The sequence below is a fragment of the Ascaphus truei genome, chromosome 1 (assembly GCF_040206685.1).
Source record: "Ascaphus truei isolate aAscTru1 chromosome 1, aAscTru1.hap1, whole genome shotgun sequence".
Classification (NCBI taxonomy): domain Eukaryota; kingdom Metazoa; phylum Chordata; class Amphibia; order Anura; family Ascaphidae; genus Ascaphus; species Ascaphus truei.
The window spans coordinates 131,922,373-131,939,276 of record NC_134483.1 but is presented as its reverse complement, the minus strand read 5'-3'; the positions used below and the strand labels follow the sequence as shown (position 1 = coordinate 131,939,276).

General features: G+C 46.7%; 1 protein-coding gene across 6 annotated transcripts in view; it reads right to left on the bottom strand.

The window, feature by feature from the left end:
- Positions 1–16,904, bottom strand: part of SH3GL2 (SH3 domain containing GRB2 like 2, endophilin A1) — a 263,901-nt gene that overhangs the window by 20,834 nt on the left and 226,163 nt on the right. For all 6 annotated transcript variants that reach the window (XM_075594915.1, XM_075594886.1, XM_075594894.1 and 3 more), the window contains one exon: positions 11,478–11,621. In XM_075594915.1, the coding sequence (XP_075451030.1) occupies positions 11,478–11,621 (144 nt within the window). The remainder of the gene's footprint in view (positions 1–11,477; positions 11,622–16,904) is intronic.

Below are 16,904 nucleotides of genomic sequence, written 5' to 3'. Positions count from 1 at the left end.
CATACCTATCGGGTAGATCCCAATATGTGTCTATCTCAGGTTCTATTTACAACCCATTGAATGTCACGTGTTGTGTTCCACAAGGCTCTGATTCTGGGGCCTCTACTCTTTTCAGTCTTCATTAATGATTTACCTACAACTTTTAAGGGAGCTTGAATGCACATGTATTGTATTGTATTGTATGTCTTTATTTATATAGCGCCATTAATGTACATAGCGCTTCACAGTAGTAATACATGGGGTAATCAAATAAATAACAGATAATATAAATAACAGATAATGGGAATAAGTGCTTTTGACATAAAAGTAACATTAAGGAAGAGGAGTCCCTGCCCCGAGGAGCTTACAGTCTAATTGGTAGGTAGGGAGAGCGTACAGAGACAGTAGGAGGGAGTTCTGGTAAGTGCGTCTGCAGGGGGCAAAGCTTATGTGTACGCGGATGACACAATATGCACACAGCCCTAGCCACAATATGCACCAACTCTAACATCATTCTAACCCCTGTCATTAGTTTTAAATATCTGTGCATATGGCTTGACTCCCACTTAACATTCAGGCTGCATATTAATACTCTGACATCCAAAACCTACGCCAAACTAGGTTTACTTTATAAGAACAAATCCTCCCTAAGTCTGCTGCTCAGAAAGCACATCGCACAGCAGATGCTAATGACAATTATAGACTATAGGGACATAGTATATGGTACAGCACCCCAAACCCACCTTAGCAAACTAGACACCCTCTACAACTCAATATGCTACTTTGTCTTACAATTTAACTACAATACATCACTGTGAAATGCTCAAAGAATTAGATTGGCTATCACTTGAGTCTGCGTGCAAAATACATGTAACGGATTTTCTGGCCTAGCCTGACCCACCCAACCTCACATTGGCCCCTGTGGTCTAACCAGTCCCCATTACAGTGTAGTGTCTGGTGGTGCACCTGTTGGCAACAGGATTCCTGAGTCTCCCGCATGATGTTGTGTGGGGATTGCCAACCCAGACAGGCAGCTGAGGTAGTGTGCTTGATACCTATATCCAGTGCAGCGCCTCCACCTCATCAGGATCCCAGCGTCCGCTTGTGGATGGTCCTGGTGAGGAACTCCTCTGTGGTGCACTCCTCTGTGTAATCACTCCACACTTACACACGAGGGTATGGTTTAACAGGATCATCTTTATTGACTTGCGGCGGGCCAGCTGCCCCTCACAGTGGTTGTACTTAGCCTCTCATGTTCACCGCACTTCCCTTTGAAAGGTGTCCTTTCCCTAATTGGTGGATTCCCTATCTCCCCTTAGGGAGATAGTCCCTGTGCTAGGTCCCTGGTCACAGTCTTATAAGCTGTCTCCTCCCAAGCCTGCACTCAGACTTGGTCCTTCTCTCATAGTCTCTTACATAACCTTCCAACAGCTTCTGAACTCCTCCTCTAACAACTAACTTTTGAACAGTGCTGTGCCTTATGTATCCTCTGGGGGCTGGCACAACTCTGACATCACTAATCATGGATTCAGAGCATGTGACCACTCCCATCCATACATAGGGCACTTCACCAGGGTGTGAGGGCAAACCTCCATAATTACTGCTGGCATGCCCATAACTTACCAGGCCTTACTGTCAGCAGGAGAGATGACTGCAGCCATTTTATAGCATGGTTACATTCTCCCCCTGGTGAATCCCACCGTCCCCGGCTGGGACCTAAATTTGAAGTACCTTTCTTCAGGAAGCACTGTAAAATGAATGACACACATAATTAGTATAACATTACAGATTCACAACATATTGCGCCAAGCAAGCCCTGACCAGCAGCCACTAGCTTACGCAACAGCCATCCTGTTCTCCCCTAATAATAGAGCCGAGGATCAGGTTTCTTGACTTCCCGACCCCCCATGTCCAGGACGGTCACGCTATAGTCACGCGACGACCCCCTTTCAGGCCGGTACACCACTTTGTGTTTATAGACACTCCTGCCTATGCTCCACACCCGCATAAGGTGCGCTATCCTCTCTTCAGCTCTGCTGCCCTTAATGGCACCCCCTTTCATGACCATATATTCCTCTATGGTCTCTCGCAACCATCTGTCCCTATTGTCCTCAATCTCCTGCATGAGGGGTTCCGGGACATATGGATATTCCAAACCATGGGAATATTTGTATTGGGCGGTAATAGCCCTCTCAGCCCGGCTACACCTTGTCAAGTTAGCTTTTCCTGCTCTCCCTGGTAATACCCAAGACAGGGGCTCATCTGGGTCTACGGGGTCAGCCAGGATACTGGGACCCTTGGGCTTGATACTGCCGTGGCAAATTTGGAACCACCGCTCCTGCATCTCCTTTTGGTGTTTCTCCGGTGTAAATTCCCCCGTACTCCACCAGTAGTCCACTACATCTTCCCTTTGTAGAAGGAACCGAGTGCTGTCCATCCACCCCACATAACCCTCGAATAATGGGGCCCACCACCGGGTCTCCCTAACCTTTTCGGGCTCTGATTCCAGGGAATCTCCCTACTCCGTGCCCCCCCAGTAAGACACTCCCGATGTCCCTGTAGATCGGGGCTTAGACCACCTCTCACTCTTTGGCCTTACTTTCAACTTTACTATAGCCACACTAGGTCTCCAACTGGACTCAGATGTCTCCCCCGAAATATCCTCCACCCACCGACCCACCGTCGGATGTGTAACTTGCCAGTCTCTCCTCAGTCCGTTCTTCACCGGTTTCCCTGGGACCCTCCCGACATCCCCAAACTGGACGTGGACCCACGGGGAAAAGGTGACTGGGACAGGGGCTTTATCTAGGGCATGGGTTTGGGCGTAAGGACGGGCATATGGTATCCGCGGGGTTCTGACCCGCTCTCTACCTTTAGATTGTCCAGTATCACTGCGAGGACTCTCCGCTGGCTGAGCCTCACCCTTCTCGGCTCTTGTCGCAGCCTACCAGCTCTTGGTGTCACAGGTGATCGGGAAGCGCTGCCCGATCGCCGAGGCGTTGTGGTTCTCTCTCCGGTTGTGACGTCATCACCGGAACCGGATACGCCGCCATCTTGCGATGGATCCCCATGCGGGATCTCTTCCTCCACGACGACGTCCGGAAGCTCCGCCGCCTTCTCGTGCACCACCTGGGCCTGATACCGCCTCTCCTCTACGGATGCTGTCACCGGAGCCTGGTAAGTACAAGGGCTGCTCTTACTGCTCCGCAGGGTGGGCGTGGATTGCCCGTCACCGCTGGACCCGCCGGTCCCAGGAATGGAAGGACTCCGTCTCTCTGCCTTCCGCTCCACTGGCGACACCCGACTCCTCTCACCGAAGGAAGTTGGGACCATTGATCTGCTTCTCATCTCATCTTATCTCTTGTCTTTTCTCAGGTAAAAACATCTCAAATTGTCTGTGTGTCCTGCAATCCTCATACCCTGCTGTCTATTTAGCTCATTTTAGTTCAATTTAGGTAAAAACATCTCAAATTGTCTGTGTGTCCTGCAATCCTCATACCCTGCTGTCTATTTAGCTCATTTTAGTTCAATTTAGGTAAAAACATCTCAAATTGTCTGTGTGTCCTGCAATCCTCATACCCTGCTGTCTATTTAGCTCATTTTAGTTCAATTTAGGTAAAAACATCTCAAATTGTCTGTGTGTCCTGCAATCCTCATACCCTGCTGTCTATTTAGCTCATTTTAGTACAATTTAGGTAAAAACATCTCAAATTGTCTGTATGGAAATCATCCCCCTATTGCCTTAATTTAATTCATCTTTCACACTTGTGCAAGACAACACCCACCTTTGAAAAACAATTTGGTTTAACTACCCTCACATGTGCTAATTAAGTTTGTTGTACCAACCAGGTGACTTTCTAAATGTATATCAGTAAACTCACAACAGCCATTGCTGCTTGCAGCCTTTGCTCTTAAGCAGAAATGCTTTTAAGTAGAAATCTTTCAAGTAGTATGCAAGTTTAAAAAAGGAAGTTCAAAAAAGAAGTGGAAAAAGTGAACACAATCTACTGCTTCTGATTCCTGCATTTGAACTACGCTGGAAAGGAGGTTATCATCCCACACTGCACATCTCAACACATTACTATTGCTGTGATGCCACCTTTACTTTTTATATTTACTGTAACCTCACTTATTCTCAAATTATGCACTTCCTTCCACCAGCCTCATCATGTCTCTAACTCTATTCATATTTCGCCATCTCTCCTTACTTCACCACTTCTCAGTTCACATGAACTCCTCTCTTACCTGCGCCCTCTGTCACCACACAGTTATGCCGCCTGCACTAAAACACACCCCTACAAATCATCCTCTCACATTCTCTTTCTGTCCATGCTTCTCCTCCTTGCTTCTGGGGATATCTCTCCCAATCCTGGTCCCTGCCTTATTTCTACTTGCTCTCGTCCTCGCCTTCCACATGCAACTTCTACTCCTTCTGGTGTCAACCCCTCTAACCTCATACCCATCCCCTGCCACCCTCCCTCCTCTCTCCCTTTCTCCTGTGCCCTTTGGAATTCTCGCTCCCTCTCTAACAAGTTCCTCTCTGTGCATGACTTCTTTCTCTCTCACTCCCTGCTTCTCTTTGCTATAACTGAGACCTGGCTCACTCAGTCTGACTCTGCTCTGGAAGCTGCCCTCTCCTATGGTGGCCTTTCCTTCTCCCACACTCCACGCCCTGGTGGCAGGGGTGGAGGCGTGGGGCTCCTGCTCTCCTCTCTCTGCCGTTACAGAACAGTTTCTATTCCCCCCTCTCTTGCTTTTCCCTCCTTCGAGGCTCACACAGTCCAGATCTTCTCTCCTCTCCCGGTCCATGTGGCGGTCATCTATCGCCCACCTTCCTCTACTCATCCCCCTTCTGCCTTTCTCTCTCACTTTGAATCCTGGCTCTCTTTCTTTCTCTCCTCAGACTCCCCTGTTCTTCTCCTTGGGGACTTCAACTGCCACATTGATGACCCCTCTCTCCCTTGGGCTTCCCGCTTTCTTTCTCTAACCTCTTCTTTTGGCCTTCAACAGTGGACTGCAGCCAGCACCCACAAGGATGGCCACTACTTAGACCTGGTTTTCACTAAAAACTTCTCTCTCTCCGACTTCTCCATTTCCTCTCTCCGACCATCACCTCATCTCATTTTCTCTCTCTCGCTTCTCTCCATCTCCATCTCCATCTCGCCCTCGTTTTTGCAGAAACCTGCACTCTATTAATCTACCAGCTCTTGATTCCACTTTACGCTCCTCCCTCTCCTCTCTCAGTTCTGCTTCAGACCCTGACAACCTGGTCAGGAACTACAACTCTGCCTTATCTTCCTCTCTTGATCTTCATGCCCCACTTTCTCTCTGCCGTCCTCGCCCTTCTAACCCCAGACCCTGGCTAAACTCCCACACACGCATGCTGCGTTCCTCCACTCGTTCCTCTGAACGCCTCTGGAGGAAATCTCATACGCTCGCAGACTTCATTCACTACAAATTTATGCTATCCTGTTTCAACTCTGCCCTCTTTCAGGCTAAACAAACCTACTTTTCATCACTAATCAACACACACAAGTCTAACCCACGCCGTCTCTTTTCTGTCTTTGACTCTCTACTCAGACCACCCTCAGCTGCCTCCTCTTCTTCCTCCATCTCACCTCAGGACTTTGCTGACTTTTTTAAGAAAAAGGTGGAGTCCATACGGCAGAACATCCCATCTGTTGCCTCCTCCCATCCCACAATGCTTCCCAACTCTCCTCCTGTCTTTCTTGACTCTTTTTCTGCTATCTCGGAGGAGGATGTATCACTGCTGATCTCCTCTTCTCCCTCTACCACTTGCCCTCTTGATCCCATTCCCTCCCATCTCCTAAAACCTCTTGCTCCTTCTATAATCCCTATGCTCACACAGATCTTTAACTCTTCCCTCTACTCTGGTACCTTTCCTTCATCCTTCAAGCATGCAACCGTTATACCATTACTCAAAAACAGCAAGCTTGACCCTACCTGACCTTCTAACTATCGACCTGTCTCCCTCCTGCCTTTTGCCTCCAAACTCCTTGAACGTCTTGTATTCTCTCGATTGCTACACTTTCTCAACACCTATTCTGTACTAGACCCTCTACAATCTGGCTTCCGCACTGCTCACTCTACTGAAACAGCCCTCACTAAAATAACTGACGACCTCCACGCTGCCAAAGACAGAGGTCATTACACTCTGCTCATATTACTCGACCTCTCTGCAGCATTCGACACCGTGGACCACCCTCTTCTCCTTCACATTCTCCATACTCTTGGTATTCGGAACAAAGCTTTATCCTGGATCTCCTCTTACCTCTCCCATCGTACCTTCAGTGTCTCTTTTGCTAACACCTCCTCCTCCTCTATTGATCTCTCTGTGGGGGTACCCCAGGGCTCTGTCCTGGGACCCCTTCTCTTTTCTCTCTACACACTCTCTCTAGGTGACCTAATCACATCTTTTGGGTTTAAATATCACCTCTATGCTGACGACACACAAATTTACCTTTCAACCCCTGACCTTACACCTGCTATACAGACCAAAGTTTCTGAATGCCTCTCTGGAATATCATCCTGGATGGCCATCCGCCGACTGAAACTTAACATGGCAAAAACAGAGCTCCTTATACTACCTCCCAAACCTGGCCCTACTACATCCTTCCACATTGCTATTGGAAATACGATCATTCACCCAGTAGCCAAAGCACGCTGCCTAGGGGTCACACTTGATTCCTCTCTCTCATTCTCCTCTCATATTCAAAACGTTTCTAAAACTTGTCGCTTTTTCCTCCGCAATATCACAAAGATACGCCCTTTCCTCTGTTACTCAACTGCTAAAACTCTGACTCAGGCCCTCATTCTCTCACGTCTCGATTACTGCAACCTCCTGCTGTCCGGCCTTCCTACCTCTCACCTGTCTCCCCTACAATCTATCCTAAACACTGCTGCCAGAATCACTCTACTCTTTCCTAAATCTGTCTCAGCGTCTCCCCTGCTGAAATCCCTCTCCTGGCTTCCGATTAAATCGCGTATCTCACACTCAATTCTACTGCTCACTTTTAAAGCTTTACATTCTTCTGCCCCTCATTACATCTCAGCCCTAATTTCTCGCTATGCACCATCACGACTCTTGCGTTCTTCTCAATGAAGTCTTCTTACTACCCCCTTTGTATCTAAAGCTCTCTCCCGCCTTAAACCTTTCTCACTTTCTGCCCCACACCTCTGGAATGCCCTTCCCCTCAATACCCGACTAGCCCCCTCGCTATCCACCTTTAAGACCCACCTTAAGACACATCTGCTTAAAGAAGCATATGAGTAGCACTGGATAATCATGGACACATGACACAAAGCTTGGCCCACTGCAGAAGCACTTACTAGTATTCCCTCCTACTGTCTCTGTACGTTCTCCCTACCTACCCTAGATTGTAAGCTCCTCGGAGCAGGGACTCCTTCCTTAATGTTACTTTTACAGTATGTCTGAAGCACTTATTCCCATGATCTGTTATTTATATTTGTTATTTATATGACATGTATTACTACTGTGAAGCGCTATGTACATTTTATGGCGCTATACAAATAAAGACATACATACATACATACCGATACTCCCGGTAAGTGGCACTCTCCTCCCGTTTTCTCCACAGGATACTGCCACAGGCCAGATCACCGCACCGGACGGCGCTCTGGGTTCCTCATCGGAGGAATCCGCCTCCATTCTGCTCAGGGTCACCGTTCGTGGCGACCGCCTTTTTGTCTCCCGGTCGGTACGCTGACCGACCGCTCCTTTCTCCTCGGGCTTGGCCTTAACAACCGGCCCCGATCCCCATTCTCTGGGATCTGCACCTTCTTTCCACAGTTCACCGGGGGACCCGGCAGACAGCCTAGCCGTATCCCCCGCGGGTTCGATATTCGGAATAGGCACAAATGTGGGCATAGGCCAAAGGTACTGGGTGCCACATTGCGGACAGCACGCCGCCGTGTCCACGGTTCCGCCGGGTAGCCAGGGTTGAGTTGCCGGCCACTCCCTTGATCAAATCCACCCTCCTCTGACACAGCTGGGAACCACCCCCACTAGTAACAATTATGGGCGGGTCCCACAGCTCGATAGGATGTCCTTTAATTGAGGCCACACCTTTCACAGTCCTGGAGGGCGCGGCCACAGCTTTCGCGCCCATACCCCCAACAGGGTGGGGTTCTTTCTTTGGCGCCAATCCCGGCCAACTGTCTGCAACTTTTGCAACTGCAGAATTTTCTGCAGCAAGCCCACGCTTTCTCCCAGGGAAGCGGGAGCCGCCATCTTGGTTTGCATGACCAATTACTTCAACTACCGATGTAGCTCTTTGTATAGCGCTCACCGGCTGGCAAGCAAATACTTCTTTTTCACCATTTCCATCGCACACAATCACAATATCCTCTTCTATGTCCTCGGGGATCATGCCCCTAGACCCTAGACAGGACAAAAACGGCGCAGCTACAGCTTTAGCGCCACTCCACAGCATGCTTGCAAAAGTTCCTTCTGCCGCTTGCTCTGCACCCGCACACACACCATGTGCGCTCTCTTTATTATCCTCCGTCCGCCATCTTGGACCTTCCGCACCGCGCGGATCCTCCATTCTAGCGGTCGCCATTCCTTCACTGTACTTAGAATTATTGTACATGGAGCTCCTCTCTGTGGGGCAGCTACCACACCAGTACAATAAAGATTACCTTGATGCACCACCATGTGTACCTAATGTAGGCTGGACTCGTGTTTGCACTACCTCAGGCTAGGCTCACGCTATTTGTGTCTGCTGTATCTCCTTCCTCCCAGTCTGTGCTCCCTTCGGTAAGTGGTCTGGAATGGGCGAGAGTACTCTGGCTCTTCCATGCAGTACTTGGGCGTCTACCTACTGTTGGCTAGCCTAGCGCAGACCCTCTCCAGAATTCCTGACCACGTTAAGAGGCTATCCCTTTAGGCATCCTACCAACTAGCACTGCCTCAAGGTGACTAGAACAGCTATAGCCCGGCTCCAAACCCCCAACTACTTTCAGGCCCCTAGGTCATCCCTGCGAACTGACTATTCTCCATCAGCCCCCTAACTACCCCTAGGTCCGTCCCAACGCAGCACAAAGTGGCAGCAGACACTCTCCCTGTTTCCCAGTGACTTAGCAAAAGCCTGTCCTGTTGACAGGTATCTCAGCAGCGCCTCCAAATGTAACGGATTTCCTGGCCTAGCCTGACCCACCCAACCTCACATTGGCCCCTGTGGTCTAACCAGTCCCCATTACAGTGTAGTGTCTGGTGGTGCACCTGTTGGCAACAGGATTCCTGAGTCTCCCGCATGATGTTGTGTGGGGATTGCCAACCCAGACAGGCAGCTGAGGTAGTGTGCTTGAGTCCTACCTATATCCAGTGCAGCGCCTCCACCTCATCAGGATCCCAGCGTCCGCTTGTGGATGGTCCTGGTGAGGAACTCCTCTGTGGTGTACTCCTCTGTGTAATCACTCCACACTTACACACGAGGGTATGGTTTAACAGGATCATCTTTATTGACTTGCGGCGGGCCAGCTGCCCCTCACAGTGGTTGTACTTAGCCTCTCATGTTCACCGCATTTCCCTTTGAAAGGTGTCCTTTCCCTAATTGGTGGATTCCCTATCTCCCCTTAGGGAGATAGTCCCTGTGCCAGGTCCCTGGTCACAGTCTTATAAGCTGTCTCCTCCCAAGCCTGCACTCAGACTTGGTCCTTTTCTCATAGTCTCTTACATAACCTTTCAACAGCTTCTGAACTCCTCCTCTAACAACTAACTTTTGAACAGTGCTGTGCCTTATGTATCCTCTGGGGGCTGGCATAACTCTGACATCACTAATCATGGATTCAGAGCATGTGACCACTCCCATCCATACATAGGGCACCTCACCAGGGTGTGAGGGCAAACCTCCATAATTACTGCTGGCATGCCCATAACTTACCAGGCCTTACTGTCAGCAGGAGAGATGACTGCAGCCATTTTACAGCATGGTTACATACATTTTTCCAGTCTTATCTTCAAATACTTTCTGGACAAGCTACTCACCTATCTGAGAAAACTCGTCACCCCTATCTACATGCAGCACTTTTCACCTGAGATCTGACTCCAAAAGATTGTTCATGGTCCGAAGGTTAAAAAAAAATCTGGTCGCTCTTCCTTCTCTTACTGTGCTCTTTATAACTGAACAATCTGCCAGAGACTCTCAAAAACAAAATGCTAGAACGGCACTCCCTGACACGTGATGATAATGGTGTATAATGGTGATAATTAGTGATTATAAAGTGTAATGTGACCAAGTGATAATATAATAGTAAATATAAAATCAACGTAAATGGTGACACAACACTGTGTAAATCAAGTGATAATGATAAAAAGGCGTCCACTCAACCTTAAATAAAAACTGTTTCCAAGTTTCTTCAAGTGCGATGGTTCCAAAAGGAAAAGGGAGCGGGGGATATCCAGTGCGTTATTTTGTCATAACGCACTGGATGTCCCCCACTCCCTTATCCTTTTGGAACCAGAGACTCTCAAAACCACCACCAATCTAAGTTCTATCAAGACTTCAGCTGTCTCACATATTATCTGGTCTGTAACTGTTACATACGCCTATAATATATATTATCTTTAACTGTCCAGGAAATGCCTTTACATATAATATATAATCTTGTTCATTTAATGTAACCATGTAATGTTAACATAACTGAACCCAGGACATACTTGAAAACAAGAGGTATTGGAAACGAGAGTACATTGGAAACTCTCAATGTATTACTTCTAGGGTTGCCAGGTGTCCGGTATTGAACTGGACTGTCCTGTATTTGGACACTCTGTCCAGTAAAAAATTAGAGGTAATACTGGACATGTATATGTCCAGTATGACCTGACCAACTTGGGGGGCATGTTGAGGTTGGGCAGAGAGAACACAGGGCTGTTGCTAGGGGGCTGGGCAGGGCTCCATCCTGATTTGGTAATTCAGCCAATCAGGAGGAGGTGTCAGGAGCCTGAAGGTGGGGCCAAGGAGAGGCGCAAACAGCATGGAACAGAGATCGGAAAGAGAGGTGTGTGTCTTGAGCGTGTGTGTGTCTCGAGCGCATCGCACCTTTCGCCATTGTGTCCAGTATTTTTTGAGAAAAAGAACGCTGTGACGTTCGAAACGCGTTGGATGGGTCTTTTATCACATTAAAGTGCCCTTTTAATTATTTTTCGTTTTGGGTCCTTCCTGCTCCGTTTGTGCTGGTGCACTTTTGGTCTCCCTTTTCCCTGTTTTTGGAGAAGCTACCTGACAACCCTAATTGATTCCTGGTAAGACATTTTTAGAGATAAATAATTATATGTTTATGTATGTGTATTTGAGTATTTAAATAGTTCTGTGCTCTATGATATAGATTATCACCAGAGATTATACACTGGGTATGACAGTTAGCAGTGAGCCAGAGCAATCCACAGAAGCAGAGAAAAGCAAATACGTTGAAACATCTTTTATGCCACATAAGAGGAGTGGAAACCAAATTACCAAAGTGAGATTCATCGCCGATTTCTCTTCCATACTTTAACATTGCTTCTGCCAGCAAGGTTTCAGCCTGAGGGTAGCCTGGTCCCTTCTCCTGGCCTCTTATCTTTGACATTGTGTTGATCATGCTGAGTTTAGCTCGGGACGCTGCAAACAAAAGCAGCAACATTAAAAAACATAAACATTAACAATGTCTTACATCAATCAATCAATTATTATTACAGTTTATTATTACAGTTCATGTTTTACTTCAATTGTAGATACAATTGTTTTAATTAATAAATGCTCTTTCAATTAATATGTCTTACATTGTCTAAAGGTAATACACTATTGTGGTGTTTTTTTGCATTTCTCTTGTTTCCCTCTCTGAGGCAATCCTCATAGGAACATTACTGCACAAGACTCTGTTCCATCCATTCATCCTCAGCGCCATAGGAGGTTTTTCAACACACATAAACATTAACAGACCTTACTTAGTCTAGTAAAATGAAGCTACAAACATGGCATCAAATGAAAGTCATTGTTATTGGCTACCAGTGGCCAATGTGGCTTAAAGAAAATACTGTAGTGGTACTGTACTTGACAAAAATAATTCTGCATTTACTTAACATTGGGAACTTCAGTATTAGGTGATAACTTTTTAAAAACAAATCTCAATTTTCACTATTCAGTTTCAAATAATCACAAAAGGGAATATAGGAAGTAAAAAAATGGGCGTATAGTACAACAAAGAGGAGGGGTAAGCAATAAAAAAAGATTACAAAGACAAAAATAACATTACACTTAAGGTCTTATATTGTAGGAACTAATTATAGAATAGTGATCACAATAGATATCAAGCTTTCAATGCAGACCTTGTGTAACATGCAAATAGCTACACAGCCCAACCCCAGGAGAAGGACTAATTAAAAATAACACCACTGAAGCGAGACAGAACCCCATCTTAAATTCGAAGAATCCTTGGAAAATTGGCTACTCCCATGTAGGCTCTCCATGCTTCCCCATGCATTTATATAATGAGTCCGCCTGTACACTGGTACATCACAAACACCCTCCAAATTATGGTTCTAATTTTGTTCACAGATGGGGCCTTAAGCTTCTTCCATCCTGCTATTATCCTAGCCTCTCATGTCCAAATAGATGTGGACCATAAATGTAATGCCTTTCTTATTAAAGACATTAGGCCTACACAATAAAGTGGACCATGGACCCAGAGGAATGGAAACATTAAAAAAAAACTTCCAGCATTTAATGTACTGACTCCCAAGGAACACTAATTCTCAGGCACTGCCACCACATACAGGAAGGGGTGAATTTGGCCACACCCTCATGTGTACTAAGGGGAGGAGGAAAGATGACTTAAGGGGTGTGAGATTCTACTGATGGCAAAGCTTAAATGCATTTGCCTTGATGACCACGCAAATGTAACTTTTCGCTACCACTGTGAAAATATCTTCCCATTCCTCTGGATCCAATTCTACTAAATTTACCAGGTTTATATGTTTATATATTTGAGAGATTAAGCCTTTTATAACCCCCATGGACATACATAGGTCCTTGAACTGTGTAAGGTTTGAATAGAGAGCTTTTGAGTTCGCAAACGCTTTTAGCTGAAGGAACAGGAAAATATTTAGATCTTGGTATTCTTGTGATTCCACTTCCACCCCAACACCTAAACTCCCGGGGTTGAGACCCGGGAAAAAGACCAAGTTATTATATAACAGCATCATGGGGGACCTTGCAGTTGTGAGTGCTTTAGCTTGGCCACGTCCCAGAGTTTTAACGAATGAAACACTGTGGAGAAGGAGAAATTTAATGTTGGCCTTGCTTGGTTAGGCAATCATAGCAGCATATTCAGGACTTCGTTTGGAAGGGACATGGATTCTATCTCCACCCACCTCTTTCTGTACTGGGGAAATGCCAAGAGACCAATTGGCTCAGATGTGTGAGTTTGGCAAAGCTGGACCCCCACAACTGGTTGATTGATATAGCAGAGTGCTCTTGACTCTGGGTTTGTTATTGGGACGGTAGGGGTAAATGTGACTGCTTTTAATAAGGGTCAAGCCCATCATTATCCCTACTTGTCAATAATACATCTCTATTATGTTATATGTGTATATGTATTTTGTAACCTGGTTCCAGCACTTCAGGGACAAGGGTGCATTTTATTTTCAGATGGACTGTTGCAAAGTGGTCTGTGACCTTCCCAAGTAAGGCTCTGCATATAACTGTGTTTGTGTTGCCCTTCCCCCACCAATCAGGGGCTTGGGTATATTGCAAGCACCTGGGGGAGATTCCTGGTGAGATAAAAGCAGCTATTTGTTAGCTGTGAGCTCAGAGTTTTTTAGTTGTGGAAGAGATTCTTAAGAAGAAGCAGCTTGGCAAGGAGCTGTAACAGAGAGATTCTGCAGAGGATTTTGTAGGAAAGGGAGCACAGGTTAAATCTCTTCAGGGATTTCCCTGCAACTACGTTTATAGGGTTGCCCAGTTTCCCAGTTGTGTGTGCTGATTTGCTGTAAATAGCTATGGATACTCCTTTTCCCAATAAATACATTTTTATAAACTCTGTGTTTCTGTCTGGTGAATTGATCCCTGGTATGTTAGTCCTGGTCTCCTGTGACAGGCTATTTTCTGGTGGCAAGTAGTGGGATCGATAGGCTCAGAATCTCAATTTTGCAGAGCACAGCACTTAGAGTTACAACTATTTCAGTACTCAGACACACACCCCTTTAACGTTCCCTGTAGCTTAGTTGACGTACTGACAAGACTACAAGGATGTCGGGCACGTATAGGTCCTGGACCAAGGACCAGATCGCACTCCGGTGTGAGGAGTGTGGAGTACCTATCGGGAACCGCAACAAGAAGTAGCTGATCGCCAACCTGGTAGCATAAGAAGCGCAGTGCACCGTGGTTAGAGCTGAGACATTGGCTAGCCCTAAGGTGGTTCCGGGCCCTTCCGGACTACAGGAATCGCATGCCAACTCCAGCAATGAGTCGGTGGAGGATTCGACAGGGCTACCTGTAGCAGAGGTGGACATGCTACCAGATGTCCAGCGTGCACTGGAAGTCCTGGCCACCGGGGCCACCGCTGTCGAGTGTGTTGCCATGCTCCAGCTCCTAGCTGCTCATGCACCCGTCCGATCGAGGTCCCAATAGTCCTCTGGGAGTCGGAGGTCCCGGGCCAGTCCTAGTCAAACTGTGGTGTTGTGGCTTTCACCAGTGCAATTGTTGCTTTCCTGCCTGGATGTGTAGCCCTTTAAATCTGGTCACTTCTGCACGTGATTCTTTGTTTTGTTGGTCAGGCTGTTTGCAGGAACTTATGCAGGCAAAATCACAAAATTCAAAGGCAGTCTCTGGGGCCCCTTTTAAATTAAAGGGCCACTTCTCATCCCAACTTCTGACACCATATGTAAGAGATGTGTGCAAAGGTACATATAATGGAGATCGATTTGGGTGACATTATATCTTGGCTTTATTGAGCCTGTTCCTTTATCCAGGCAAAACATACAAAAACAACAAAATAACAAACCCCTATCCCTTTGTAAAGGATAACTTACTTCCCCAGACCCTATCTGCAGGACTGGAGGGATATTCCCATTACCAGCCTATCACCCCAAAGTCTCAGGAAGTACCTTAAGCAGATGGCCCTCCATGTCAGTCCCCTGGGTCCTCTGTGTCCAGGAAATGTAGGTCTCTGGGTGACTGGGTGTCTTGATCTAGGCACAGCCTTTGTGCTAAAGACAGTGTGTTTGTGCAGGCATCTCTGCTCTCCTTCTGTCAGCTCAAATATGAGCTATGGAATCTCTCTCCTGTTTCTCACATCAGGCTTTTCTCAGAGTCAGGAAATTTGGAAAAAAGAGGCAGTGCACTGCCAAAAAAAGAAGGAGGAGGCTCACAAGTACAATCAGCCGATTTTATTCCATAAGTGGATCAGACATGACCCCCAGAACAGCAGCACAGGTAGCACACCTACACGTTTCAGGCCGTATGCCGTATCCCCATTTCTCATTTCTCAGAGTCATAATCAGTCAGGTGGAGTCGTATATTTGAGAGACCTACGTGTTAGACACTGACCACCATTGTTACCTATCAGTCCCTCCACTTTACAAAGGTTTAATATTAGACTATATCCCTTAGGGGAAAGTGTGGCCCATGTCCGGTACTAGCATTCTTATTTTAATTGTTTTTAGATGTTAGTGTGTGTTTGATATGTTGTTCATATACCGATTCAAATAAAATATATAAATGTTGTTATTGGAGTAGCTATATGGGATACTACTGTCCCACGGATTAAATATTTCCGACTACTAACCAATGTCAAAACTTGGTAAATCGAGTGCAGTCAGGTGTCTTTGGGTTGTTTCTCTCAACCTTTTTGTATATACAGTATCTGTTATCCCTTGTGCACCTCTTTACCACTCTTACTCTTTACATTTCCAATAGAAAAGGAGAGCATTAGGTACCCCCTCTTTTCTCCTATATTGTAGTTGTTCCGCCTGGATCTGTCTGTTTGTTCCCATGTGCAGCGATGCTAATTATTTTCCCACTTACCACGATTTATGGGCCTCCCATAAGATAAAAGGGGCGTCAGCATCCCAGTGTTATTATGAGAGTAAGTACTTAATTCAGTGTTTAACTCTAATAGTACCTCTGGGATTTTCAGAAGACATTTGTTCACTCTCCAAGCCCCTCTACTTGCCTTAACATATAGATTCCCTAATAAGATTTCCATTAGAGATGGTCAGATCGAGTTATCAAGTATATTTTTGCTTAGGTAATTTGCGGCAAAAGTCGTGAGTCAGTGCTGAATTACCCATGAGGCACATAACTAGAAGCCCCCATGGTTAGGGGTCCCATAGGTTGTGGTGGGTAGGTGCTGTGGCTCCCCAGCTCCCAATGCAGCAGCGTGGCAGGCAATGTTGGCCATACTCTCTTTCCTCCTGTCAGCACTGATATCCAACTTCTGCCCAACTGAAGAAGGGAGCTGGAGGAGATAGCTGCAGAGTTCCAGGGCCGCATACATGATAAGTAAGGTGTGGGGAGGGTTTGTCTAGAGATAGAAAGAGGGGTGTCTCTTACCTTCTCCAGAGAGGCCCATCTCCTGCAGCGTCATGGTGACACAACATCAAATGATGGCACAACGTCACATGGTGACACATTGCCATGACAACGTGAGTCACATTACACTGCAACGTCAAGATGCCGCAACGTGGTAGAAGGAAAGCCGCCTCTAGGAAAGGCACCCAAAGTCTTGGTGCCTAGGGACCCCAGTGCGTCTTAATCTGGATCTGCCAGGAAATGTAGTCAATCCTGGTGTAGATCTGGTGTGGAGTTGAGTAGAAGTAATAGTCCCACTGATGTGGGTGTGCCTCCCTCCATGTGTCCTTCAAACCCTCTCTAAGGATCCTCACTTTGCATTTCATATGAATT